General features: G+C 44.1%; 1 protein-coding gene across 4 annotated transcripts in view; it reads right to left on the bottom strand.

Moving 5' to 3' along the window:
* The window catches only part of Nploc4 (NPL4 homolog, ubiquitin recognition factor), a 48,872-nt gene that overhangs the window by 34,235 nt on the left and 994 nt on the right, over positions 1-13,643 (bottom strand). For 3 of the 4 annotated variants that reach the window (XM_046463369.2, XM_046463371.2, XM_046463368.2), the window contains exons 2-6: positions 11,166-11,246; positions 7,888-8,000; positions 3,424-3,600; positions 1,576-1,624; positions 227-321 (exon numbers count right to left, since the gene is read on the bottom strand). In XM_046463369.2, the coding sequence (XP_046319325.1) occupies positions 227-321; positions 1,576-1,624; positions 3,424-3,600; positions 7,888-8,000; positions 11,166-11,246 (515 nt within the window). The remainder of the gene's footprint in view (positions 1-226; positions 322-1,575; positions 1,625-3,423; positions 3,601-7,887; positions 8,001-11,165; positions 11,247-13,643) is intronic. The other variant, XM_058585254.1, reaches the window with a different exon arrangement.

The raw sequence follows: 13,643 nt of genomic DNA, 5'->3' as shown, positions 1-13,643 counted from the left end.
GGATCCACCACCAGCCAGGTGTCTGCCCTGCGCTCTGAGAACAGTGGACATGTAGAAGGGGGTCAGACTCTTCATGCCCACTTCTACAATCAACAAAATTCAACAGTCCCATGGCTTGTGCCCTGCCCTGATCTTCGCTTTCTCATCCCCAGACCCAGTGGCTATATGCAACAACTTGGACAGACACGGAAAAGAACATTATGCTGGGGCCAGGCTGGCTACTTACTTGTCGGCTCCTCCCGTCAGCTTCCGGATGTAGGCGTGGAAGGACATGTGCTTCACTGGGGGCTCCAGGTGGTTCAGGTAGTCCTCGTCAAACGGCTGCCAGAACACATGAGAAGCAACCAGTCACACACCAACCAGGGCAGGGGCGGCAAGGGCCCACTGCACATGGAGGCAGAAGGGGGAGCAAGGCTTCTGCAGTCAGGGTCCACACTACTAGGCAGGGAGGGGGTCAGGAGCTGGGTCCTCACTTGTTCTAGGTAAGAACCAAGCTTCTCTATGTGCTAGTTATCTTTTCAATATTAAAAGGAACTTCTAGGGGTGGGGATATGGCCTAGATGTAGAGCACTTGCCTAACGTGCATAAGGCTCCAGGTTTAATCTCCAATACCACAAAAGTTAAAAATAGAATGAACCTTCGTTAACTCACTAAATACACCAGGCATGGTGGTGCCGGTCTGCACTCCTAGCAACTCAGGAGGCTGAGGCAGGAGAATCACAAGTTCAAAGCCAGCCTGGGCAACTCAGAGAGACCCTGATTTTAAAAATAACGGGGCTGGGATTGTAGCCCAGTGGTACAGTGCAATTTTTCTTTTTTCTTTTTTTTAAATTTTGTTTTGATTGTAGATGGACACAATACCTTTATTTATTTTTATGTGGTGCTGAGGATCAAACCCAATGCCTTACACGTGCAAGGTGTGTGCTCTACCACTGAACCACAACCCCAGCCCACAGTGTAATTTTTCAAAAAAACAATTAAAAATAGAACACAAAATTCTTTTAAACCAGATAAATTTTAGGAAAATTTTGCAAAATGAAAAGCCACAAGGGGGCTGGGGATATAATGCAGTAGTATAATATCGAAGCCCTGGGTTTGATTCTCTCCACCGCCAAAGGACCAAGAAGATAGCCATGAGATGGAGCCAGAGGAACTTCAGGCTGGCCTTGCTGCTCTAAGTGCAGTGCAGGACATCACCAGTCAGCATTATTATGGTAAGTCTCCATCTCGCCAGGATGCAACAGGGAGATGTGAGACTCAGGGCATGGTAAATCAAAACCATGACAGGCACAAACCGACGGCCAGCTCTGTGTCAGATTTTAAAAGGATTGTCCAGGAGCTCCTGTACCTGCTGCCCTTTCATCACAGCAACACAAAAGCGCTAGTCATTCATAATCCCCCCTGAAGGTCACTCCCATAAATATAGGTTCAGCCTCTTTGTGCTGCCTGCTCAAGTGGGCACAGCAGGCCCAGGACAGTAACAGATATGTCTTTGAACCACAACACTCGAGAGCAAGAACTGCTTGGACAGCACTGCTGTCACTGGTCAGCTGGCAACTCCCTCTACACACTCACCTCCAGTGGGACGCAGTGCACACATTTCCCCAGGGGGCCGTGGCGGCACCTGAGGAGAACAGAGGCAGAGAAAGGCACAGCAGTGTGCGGGTTACTTCCTCCCACATGCTTTATATCCAAAATGTGTACCACACTTCAATAAAATGCTGCCCCACCCAGGAGGGATTACTTTAAGTAATTCCAAAATTCATGTTTTAATTCTAAAACATGAATACTTGTAATAGTTTACTATGTGTTTTTATGTGCTATTAGAAAAAAAAACAACCAGCAGAACAAATCTATAATTTCATAGAATCTAACCACTTAAAACAGCACTAACAAAAAATGAAAGTAATGCTTGGCATGTAGGAAGCCCAGGATTCAATCCCTAGGACACAAGCAAGTACACATGCACTTGCATACACACACACACACACAAGGATTTAAAGTCAACTTAAGTCAATAAAAATGTTAAAAAGAAGAAAACTAGTACTACACAAATATGGCAAAAACCCTAAAAGTGGTGCATTAACCCAAGTTGGTAAAATACCCACTTCATGCACATTTGGAAACACAAAGGATGTATGGTCCCAGGGTTCTGGACACTTACAGCCAAAGAGACCTCAGAAGCTCAACACATGTAATACAACGCAAAAATGTGCTTGTTTAGGAGGCAGTGGTGAGGCGGCTGGGAAAGTCAAACTGTCCCATGGGGGCAAAGCCAATTCCACTAAAGGGGTCAGGATCCTTCAATGAAAATGAGCTCTGCATTTCAGAATGGAGAAGGCTTCAGTGCCTCCCAACAGCATATTTTTTTTTAGTTAGTTATACATGACAGAGGAGTGCACTTACATTTTGATATATCATACATAGGTGAGATATAACTTCTCATTTTTCTGACTATACATACTGTAGAATCACATTGGTCATACAGTCACATACATACATAAAGTAATAATGCCTGTTTCATTCTATTCCCAAAGCACATTCTTACTGATGACAGGTCAGAATTAACACACTGCATGCACATACACTAAAAGATCTCGAACAAAGCCATGAGGGCCCAGATCCTGAGGGAGTCAGCACTGGACCCTGGCAGGAACCAGAAGGGGTGTACTGCCCAGTAGCTCCAGGCAAACTGCAACTGAGCAACATTGGTGACTCTCTCACATAAGACACAAAAGCAGGCTGGGTTGTGGCTCAGTGGTAGAGCACTTGCCTCGCATGTGTGAGGCACTGGGTTCAATCCTCAGCACCACATAAAATATAAATAAATAAAGGTATTGTGTCCCTATACAACTAAAAAAAATTAAAAAAAAAAAAAAAACACAAAAGCTGCTAATGCAGCACCTGGAACCTCAACATCTATTTCAGTATCAGCACCCCATCACATTTACAGGGTGATACATTTAAAGAGTTCACTGAAGGGCTGGGGCAGGGACTCAGTGGTAGAGTGCTTGCCTGACGCAGGTGAGGCCCTGGGTTCAATCCTCAGCACCTCATAAAAAATAAATAAAGGTATTGTGTCCATGTACAACTAAAAAAAAAAAAAATTAAAAAAAGAAAAAAAGCGAGGCACTAAGCAAATCAGTGAGACCCTATTTCTAAGTAAAATACAAAATAGGGCTGGGAAAATTGCTCAGTGGTCAAGTGCCCCCAAGTTCAATCCCCCCCAAAAAAATTTACATGGAACATATTCTGAAGTTTCAACTGATGAAAAGCTAAAAAGATAATATGAAGTAAACTTTAATCTGAAAATACATGGTCAAACTCAAAACCTCCTACCAGACACACACACAGGACATGTTATCAGCAGCGTTTCCTTTAATGACCCAGTAGACCATGGTGGGGGCTCCACAGAGCACTTACAGCTGTGGGTCCCGGCTTCTGTAAATCTTCCCATCCTGCTTGCTGAGGTACTGATCAATCTCATCCTCCACTACGTTGGGGGCTCCAAAGCCTTTTAACCTTAGTGAAGTTGACGTCTCCATTTCAGATGAGGGTCCAGCAAGGCTCGAGGGAAACAGGAACAACAAATCGCCATGTCTGTTCAAAAAAACAAAAAGCAGAAGCCGTCCTGTACACCACCTGGCTGTGCCCATCAACCTGGATATGCAAACTCTGACATCTTCAAAAGGCAACTGTCACTGTCCTGAACTCCTACATCACAAAGTTTCCAAAAGTAAGAGACCATAATTAATTTTTTTTTTTTTGGTACTGGAGATTGAACCCAGGGACACTCTACCACATCCCCAGCCCTTTTTATATTTTATTTAGAGACAGGGTCTCGCTAAGTTGCTTAAAAACCTCATATAATTACTCAAGCTGGCTTTGAACTCACAATCCTCCTACCTCAGCCTCCCAAGCTGCTGGGATTACAGGTGTGCAACACCACACCCAGCCAAATTCTCTACATGCTTCAGCAGTAGGACCGCTGTAATATAATTTCACTTACCACTTTATTTTAGAAGCGGTGACATACACACATCTTGTGTGTGACTTTACATACAAGAATGGAGTCAACACTGTGGTCACCCAGGCCTTAGGCAGCTCCTCATATTTGTTCCATGCAGCCCCCACCTCCCTTTTCACCCTCAGCCCTCTGTTAGGGCCCGCACACCATGTGCCAGCTCAACATACACGCAGAACTGGAGGGAAGGTCACTGCTCTTCAAGAGGGCACCACTTTCACATCATACTCTTTTCACCCAACACCCCTCACAAAAGATGCTCCTATCCAATCGTGACTTCAGATGACTTCTTAATACTCCCTATAACATGAGAGACACTTCTGCCGCCCACCGACGTCCACAAACAGATGCCATGCGCCTCCCCTCCCACAGGGGTGGCTCCAAGAAGCAGCTCTTTCAAGTCTGCTCCCAAGGCTGCTGCTATAAGCCTCATTTTCTACAGCAATGGCTGGTATCTGTCACTCTGTGTGTAATGGACAGACACACACGGTCACCTGTGGAAGCTGAATAGAGACCAGTGAGCATTTCAACTCACAGGCTGTTCACAGTAGCTCTGCGGGTCACGTGGACCAAGGTGCCGCACAGCACTGAAACAGGGCCAGCCCTGAAGAGAAGCTGCATGAACCACCTGGCAGACACTTAGCTATCTAGGAGGACAGGAAAGACGATTGACAGGATGGCCCACCACAGCACTGAGGAGCAACCTGAAGGGAGAGCAGTGGCCAGGAGAGCTAACCCCGAGGATACATGCACTGCAAAACACGAAGGAGCCGCTCTGGCCTTGGCCTTGCTCTATAACTCAAGGGTGACAAAACTACCAACTTGTAATCAGAGATTTCTGTTTCTAACAGCACATTAAGAAGTCCTAAACAGCCTCCAGCTACAAAGTCCTGGCCCAGACTTGAGGTAAATTTTAACAAATATACCCTAAAAACAAACTGAGCTCTCAAGAAAGTAAAGGAAATCCCCAGGGGTCCAAAATCCAGCAGTACAGCCAACAAAACCAGGAGATACAATTCAGAGCTGCCGCAGGGCCAAGGCTGTGATCAGGAACTCAGGGTTTTGGGCCTACAGTCATTCAATGAACAACAAGAGACAGGCCATGAGCCTCCCTGCCCCAGGTGGGCTGCTGAGCCTGAAACTTCCATGTGAAATCAGAAGGACATCTGAACAACTGGGGAAAGCCACAGGCTCAAAACACAAAGAGAAATCTTGCCTGCCTCCCTCCACACAGTATGGAAAAAGCCACCTCCAAGGGTCCCAGGGGTAGTGGGCCATGCATCCTGGAAGAAACCTAGGCCAAAACCCAATGGTAAGAGTTGTGAGGAGTCCTGGCTCCACAGGTCCCCTTGTGCCCACAAAAATAAACAGGAGCCTTCTCTGCAAAAAAGCCATTAAACTCTTAGAATTCCCCAAGATGAAGTTTGGTCAAATATAACCTCTAAAACTAAAACCCCACAGACACAAAAGAAACAAGCACTCTGAGCAAGCATGGGCAGAGATGAAGATGACAGCACAAAACTGAGAGGTAGGCCAAGGACTCAGTGCTTGAATCGAAACACGCAGAAGCAAAATGCAAAGAGCAAAAGAGAAATTTTCTGGAAGGAGTTGTGGACAGCATGGCCCTGAGCATTTGATACCAACAGACAGAGAGGAAGGAAACCAGACTTTGAAACAGAAGTGAAGACGGCCAGGCACAGGGGACTCCAGCTACAGTCCCAGCGCTCGGGAGGTTGGCAGGAAGATCGTTTCAGCCCAAAAGTTTAGGGCCAGCCTGGGCAACAAGATGATCCTGGGTTTGTTTGTTTTTAAAAAGGTAAGACCCTGTCTCAAGATAAAAAATAAAAAGGGCTACCCCAGAGTAGCTGCAGCACCCTCCATCTTGACCTGCGTGTGATGGTGCCCACCCAAAGAGAGGCTGAGGTAAAAGGATGGCAAGTTTGAGGCCAATTTGAACAAGCCCAAACACATCAACACACACTGCCCTAGGCTTCAGCACCTAATTAAATAATAAAAAGGGGAGTGGCAGGGATGTAGCTCAGTGGTAAAATGCTTGCCTGGTATGCATGAGGCCCTGGGTTCAATCCCCAGCACCATTAAAAAATAATAATAATAATAAAAGGAGAGGAGGGAGAAACACCAAACAATGAAAGATATGGGAGGTGGACAGTAGCACAGATAGGACAAAAGTGGCCATGAATTAATTGTCCCTCAAGCTGAGGGAGGGGACTATGGATTCCTCCACGTATTCTGTTTACTTTTACATACGTTTAAAATGTTACATATTATAACAAGTTGGTCTTGGAGCTGGGACTGTGGCTGTCGCAGAGCATTTGCCTAGCATGTGTGAGGCCCTGGACTCAATTTCCAGTCCCTCCCCATCACACACAAAAAGCTGATCTCATAGAAGTGGACAGTAGAATAATGGTTACCAGACTCTGGGGAAGAGCAGGAGGGAGGGATGGGGAAAGGTGGGTCAAAAAACCAGAAGAAGGTATTTTAAAAGTTCTGATCATAAAGAAATCATCCATATTTGAGAAGCTAGACATACTTACCTTGAATTGAATGATACAATGTATATATACAACAAAACCATACATTTCATAAGCGTGTACAATTTTTTATGTCAACTTAAGAATTTTTTTTCAAGTTTTACATTTAAATAGCCAGTTACAGTGGCACATGCCTGTAATCCCAGCAACTCTGGAGACTGAAGCAGGAGGATCTCAAGTTTAAAGCCAGCCTCAGCCACTTACCAAGGCCCTGAGCAACACAGCAAGACTCTAAGGGTTGACGGTTGAGGGTATGGTTCAGTGGTCAAGTGCCCCTAGGTGAAATCTTCAGTTCAAAAGCAGCTGGAAGGAGCTGAACATGGTGGTGCCCACACCTGTGATTCCACATATGCGGGAGGCTGAGGCAGGAGGATTACAAATTCAAGGAAAGCTTTTCAGCAACTTAGCAAAACCTTGTCTCGAAATAAAATTTAAAAGGCCAGGAATGTAGCTTGATGGTAGAGTGCCCCTGGGTTCAATCCCCACTATAGTCCAAAAAAAAAACAAACAGCAAGAACAAAAAATATACACCAGCTAGAAAGGAACTCCGGTTAGAATCACAGTGCACTCTGAGCATCAGAAATGGAGCCAGAAGACAGTGGAGAAAGATCTATACAGAGCCTCAAGAAAGTCAAGACCACCATTAGAAACATGGACGAGGGGACTGGGGCTGTGGCTCAGTGGCAGAGTGCTTGCCTAGCACATGTGAGGCACTGGATTCGATCCTCAGCACCACATTAAATAAATAAATAGATAGATGGATGGATAGTTAAATAAATAAATAAAGGTATTCTGTCCATCTACAACTAAAAGAAAGAAATCATGGATGAGGTCCTCCATCCCAGCAAGCAGGCTGGTGAGGTGTAACTGCCGCACACAGCTGCCTCCAAGGTCCTTCCCTCTGGACAGGCAACTGAGTGTGGACAGGAATCCAAGACAATAACCCTCTCCTTGGTGACACACAACCAGAACCTGCTCAACCACATCAGCTCAACCGAGCCCAGAGCAGGGGATGATGCCTGTGACGGCAGCTACTTGAGAAGCTGAGGTAAAAGGATGGCAAGTTTGAGGCCAATTTGAACAAGTCAGAGGGAACCTATCTCAAAAAAACCCAAAGCAATAACAAACCCACTCAACAGGCGACCCAGTCTGAGTGCTTCACACCTGCAGAGCAACACACCACCTATAGTGCTAGCAGTCAGCAGGACCATAACTGAAGTAGTGAGGAGATAGGCAAGATCTGGGCAGCCCCAGGTCGATCAGAAGTGGTGATTCCTCCCGTTCCCTGTGTTCTCCTAGGTGAGCACTTACTTGATTTTTAGCAAGTGGAGGGATTTGCTGGACGATGCCGTTATCTCCCCAGTCTTGTTTCTATTGATGTACACTGAGAAGCCATTGTTTTGGAAGCCAAACTCCTTTGCAACCTACAACAAGCCCCAAAACAACAGAGATTTAGTAAAATGTTTCAATTTCACTATACGCAACCCCATCCATCAAACACCACTGAAGAGTCTGATACAGCGGTGCATACCTATAATCCCAGCAAACAGGAGGCTGAGGAAGGAAAACTTAAAGTTCAAGCTCAGCCTCAACAATTCAGTAAGCCCTGTCTCAAAAGAAAATATAAAAAGGGCTGGGGGTGTGGCTCAATGGTCAAGCACCCCTGGATTCAATGCCTAATACCAAAAAAAGAGCTTGAAACGAGCAAGAGTCACAGCCATGAGTGAAGAGATTAATTTCTACTCTGAATCAACTATAAAAACTCAATTCAATTGTGAAACCAAACTACAGAGAGAAAATAAGAATGCAAAATACTGCAAATTCAGTAAGAAATATCCACTAAGCCAGGCATTTTGTGAGATACTGGGAACATTCATCCATTCATTCAACAAATATGAAACTCCTTCCTGGGCTAAAGTTCTGGGTGCTGAGAACACAACACTGAATTTAAAAAGACAAGGTCCCTCCCTGCCATCAGGGATCTTACCGTCAGATGGGGCAGACTGAGATAAGTGGTGACACAAAAAGAGAAAGGAACCTTTCTAGAGGTGACATAAAACTACATGATCTGAAGATGTAATGAAAGAAAACCAAACAGAACTTGAGGCAGCCACAGGACAGTCACAAATGACCACCAGGAGAAGAGTGAGGATAAGGCAGAGAAGTTCAAGAGAAAGTGGTCACCAGGCAAGGTGGCACCCAGGGGGATGTAGCTCAGTGGTAAAACACCTCGGGCTAAATCCCCAGCAGCAACAAAAAAGAGAGAAGAATGGCCAAAAACCAAAGTTAAAAAAACATCAAACAACAAATCCAGGATGTTCAGAAAACCAAAGTAGGATAAATATAAAGAAAATCATTGCTGGGCACGTCAAAGACAAACCAGTGAATCCCAGAAACCAGTGGAGACCAGAAAATGATGGAACATCTTGAAATGGGGAAATAAAAGCCTGGTGAATCAGAATTCTCCATCTGATGAAAACAACCCTCAAACAAGGTAAAATGGAAACAACTTTAGGTCAACAAAACCTCAGAGTGCCACCAGCAGGTCCAGATAGATCAGGCTAAGGAGAAACACCAGACAGAAGCAGACCGGGAGAGTACACAGGAAAAGCAAGCAGGATGGGGATTATGAGGATAACTCAGAACTACCACATGGAACTACCCCACTAAACAAAATGATGTGCCTGGTTAAAAAAAGACTCATCACGGAAATTCTGACAAAAAATGATGCAGGTCAGGAGTGACTCCCGGTAGGAGCTACACAGGCTTCTCCAAGTCAGCTGTAGTCTTGTCCACAATTAATACTTGTTCTGCCTGTTGCTCTTTACCAACAACTGACATCCTACAATATGCTATTTCCACCCCCCCCCATGAGAGCTATATTGACCAGGCTGGCCTCAGGCTCCTAGACTCAATTAATCTTCCTGCCTCATGCATGCTGCTGATCCTGGCCTTTTTTTTTTTTTTTAATATTTATTTTTTAGTTGTAGTTGGACACAATAACTTTACTTATTTATTTTTACATGGTGCTGAGGATTGAATGCAGAGCCTTGCACACACTATGCACACGCTCCACCGCTGAGCCACAACCTCTGCCCTGTACCTGGCTTTTAAGATGGAATTAGTGATATAAACTTAATTAGGACAGGCATGGTGACAAGCACCTATAATCCCAGCTACTCGAGAGGCTGAGGCAGGAAGATCTCAATTTTGAGGCTAGCCTGAGCAACTTAGCAAGACCCTATCTCAAAATAAAAAATAAAAAAGGGCTGGGGATATAGCTCAGTGGTGGAGCACTTGCTCACCATGCATAAGACCCTGGGTTCAACCCCCAGTACCACACATACATTGAATCCAGGACCATGTGTATGCTAGGCAAGCACTCTACCACTGAGCTTGCTCTTTTTTTTTTTTTTTTAAAGAGAGAGAGAGAAATTTTTAATATTTATTTTTTAGTTTTCGGCGGACACAACATCTTTGTTTGTGTGTGGTGTCGAGGATCGAACCCGGGCCACACGCATGCCAGGCAAGCGTACTACCGCTTGAGGCACATCCCCAGCCCTGAGCTTGCTCTTTTATAATAAGACCCCATCTCAAAATAAAAAAGACCCGGGTACCTTTTGGGGTTTTCTTTTTTTGGGGGGAGGGGTTACTGAGGATTGAACTTAGGGGCACTGGATCACTGAGCCACATCCCCAACCCTATTTTATATTTTACTTAGAAATAGGGTCTCACCGAGTTGCTTAGCACCTTGCCATTGCTGAGCTGGCTTTGAACTCACGATCCTCCTGTCTCAATCTCCTGAGTCACTGGGATTACAGGCGTGCGCCACCACACCTGGCAGAGCAGCCCCTTTTTATTTTGAGACAGCGTCGTGATAAATTGCCCAGGGTGGCCTTAAACTTCAGATCCTCCTGGGACTTCGATCCTTGCTGGAATCACACCCAGGTGTTTCACATGACTCACTTTCTGTGCTCATACAGAAATGTATATGCCTTTAATTTCCCTGAAACACAGTGGAATCATTCTACAATTTTTTTTTTTTTTAGTTGTAGTTGGACACAATATCTATTTCACTTATTTATTTTTATGTGGTGCTGAGGATCAAACCCAGGGTCTTGCATGTGTGAGGCAAGCGCTTTACCGCTGAGCCACAACCCCAGCCCTGAAGGACAACACAGAATAGAATCATTCTACACATTTTTAACAATTACCCTTTAACAATTCCCCTCCAAATTTTCATTTTCATAAATATTATTCCTGCAAAATACTTTGGCTCTTGGTCCTACATTTTAAGCAGTGATCAGTTGTGACCAAGTTGTGTATTATAGCAGTGGTATACTACTATAATTCCAGCAAATCAGGAGGCTGAGGCAGGAGGATCATAAGTTTGAGGCCAATCTGAGCAACTTAGCAAGACGCCTTCTTAAAAAAAAAAAAAAAAAAGCTTAAGAAAGAGAGGAAATGTGGAAAAGAGAAAACACAGGTGGGAACAGTTGGGGGGTGAACAATGAACAAGACCTTGGACCTTGAAAGGTAAATGCTCAGCCTGAGTGATCTGGGTGGCAGCTTAAGGTAAATGCTCACACCTTTTTCAAAAATGTTGCAGCTGTTTCTCTCTTTGTTGCTGTGATCCGCTTGACCCCATCTGGAGACTGGACACGAATTATCTGTTATAAATGACACAAGACAGTTAGTGCACAGCCTAGTGAGGCCTGATTTATTACCAAAACTTACATTTGCAGTCACTGAAACTGAAAACCAAATCCTGCCATCCCCTCAATACCCAATTCAAATCTTCCTAGGAGGAAGCAGAGGGATGAGGTTCATTAACACACAGAGCAGTCTAAGAGAAATCCTTAAGAGTTTCACCCCCAAAAATACAAGTTCAATATTTAATCTTTATTTATAAAGGTACATCTGAAATCTTCTCTCCTCAAACTTAGGAGGCACACACACTTCTTTTTTTTTAATATTTCTTTAATTATTGATAGACTTTTTATTTATTTATACGAATAAACTCATTTCCTCACACATGCCAGGCAAGTGCTCTAGTCTGAGCCCCAGCTCCTGTCACGCTGTCTTTTTTTTTTAATAATACCTTTATTTTATTTATTTTTATGTGGTGCTGAGGACCGAACCCAGTGCCTCACACGTGCCAGGCGAGCGCTCTACCACTGAGCCCCAACTCCAGCCCCAGCCCAGGAGGCACACATACTTCTGCATTAGCACAGAGTGACATGAAAGAGCTGGGTGTGATCCCAGCAAGGATCAAAGTCCCAGGAGGATCCCAAAAACTCAAAAGACCCACCACAAACTATGAATGACTGGATTCTTTTTTATTTTTTGGTGGGGGGATATGATACCTTTATTTTAAATATTTATGTGGTGCTGAGGGTCAAACCCAGTGTCTCACACATATGAGGCAAAAGCACTACCACTGAGCCTCTCCCCAGCCCTGTTTTGTATTTCATTTAGAGACAGGGTCTCACTAAGTTGCTTAGCACCTCGTGGTTGCTGAGGCTGACTTTGAACTTGCGATCCTCCTGCCTCAGCCTCCTAAGCTGCTAGGATTACAGGCATGTGCCACCACACCCAACAAATAACTGGCATCTCACTTTGTTATATGCATAGACATTAATTAGGCTGACAAATATAAGAATCACAGAAAGCCTAATTTATTTAACAAAAAGAGTGAAGTTAAAGAAATTAAGATCTTAAACACCACTGTAAACTTTGGGGGGTTTTTAATATTTATTTTTTAGTTATAGGTGGGCACAATATCTTTTATTTTTATGTGGTGCTGAGGATCGAACCCAGTGCTTCATGCATATTAGGCAAGCGTTCTTCTTCTGAGCCACAACCCCAGCCCCAAACTTTAGGTTTTTAAAAACATTTTCATAGCAAGCTGGAAAAGGATAGAAGGACTGCCCAGCTACTGGACAAGGGCATTATTTTCTGATTTTTATGTGATCAAGCCCTTCTGAGGGTACATTATGCTGCCACTGTGCCAGCTCCCATTCTAGTTAGGGAGCATGAACTGGCATGCCCTGCTGCAAACAGGGCAGCTCTTGCCAAACCCCCTGAGGGGTGGGAGGGGAGACATAGGAACATGCCAGAAAACGCAAACCTTGTATTCTTTCCTCTCTCCTCTCAGCAGGCACTATACTTAAAAAAAAAAAAAACCTGTTGCAGAAGAAAAAGTCAAAAGACATTGTCCAAAAAAAGATTTCCAAGGATACTCTATAAAACATCAGAGTGGATTAAGGTCTATTGGACTTTGTCTATTCCACTGGAACTAATTAATAATAACATAGACTCTCCTATACAGAATGACCTTCTCATTTTTTAATAACTTTCATTTGGCTTTGCAGCATTTGGGTTTAACAAAAAACAAGCATAACTTGTACTGAGGAATATACTGGCTTAGGCCCTGACAGCTACAAAGCAAAACACAGAGAAGAGACAGACCTGGCCACAGCCTCTTAGTAACTTAGGTTTCCCTGTTTGTGAGAAAATTAGGCTGAACTTAGTGGCACATGCATACAGTCCCATTTGCTCAGGAGGCTGAGTATCACCTGAATCCAAGAGTTTGAGACCAGTCTTGGCAACATAGATAGATTGTGTCAAAAAAAAGAAAATGAGCCAGGTGTGTTGATGAACACATATAATCTCAGTGACTCAGGAATCAAGGCAGCAAGATCATAAGTTTGAGGCCAGCCTGGGCAACATAACAAGACCCTATCTCAAACTAATATAAAAAGTGCAGGGGCTGTAGTTCAGTGGTAAAGCGCCCTGGGTTCAATCCCCAGTATTATAAAAAAATTTCAAAAAAATCAGCCCAAAAATCTTCATAAAACTCATTTTTCCCACAGGGATTTTCAAGAGACTTCCCTTTAAATTAAAAAAAAAAAAAGTTTTTAAAGTTCTAAACTCAATGTCAGAAGAAAGGTCAACTTTAATCCCTCACAACCTGAGAGACTCTATTACAGACACACAAAGCTATCTGTGGGAGCCCAGCCTACATTCACTAGTGGAAAATGGTCTTGCCTGTACAAGGTTGCTTT

This window comes from Marmota monax, unplaced genomic scaffold, assembly GCF_021218885.2.
Source record: "Marmota monax isolate L192 unplaced genomic scaffold, Marmota_monax_Labrador192_F-V1.1 WCK01_AAM20220418_F8-fsc00220, whole genome shotgun sequence".
Classification (NCBI taxonomy): Eukaryota; Metazoa; Chordata; class Mammalia; order Rodentia; family Sciuridae; genus Marmota; species Marmota monax.
Note: the sequence above shows the minus strand (reverse complement) of the source record. Positions and strands in the feature narration are given on the sequence as shown.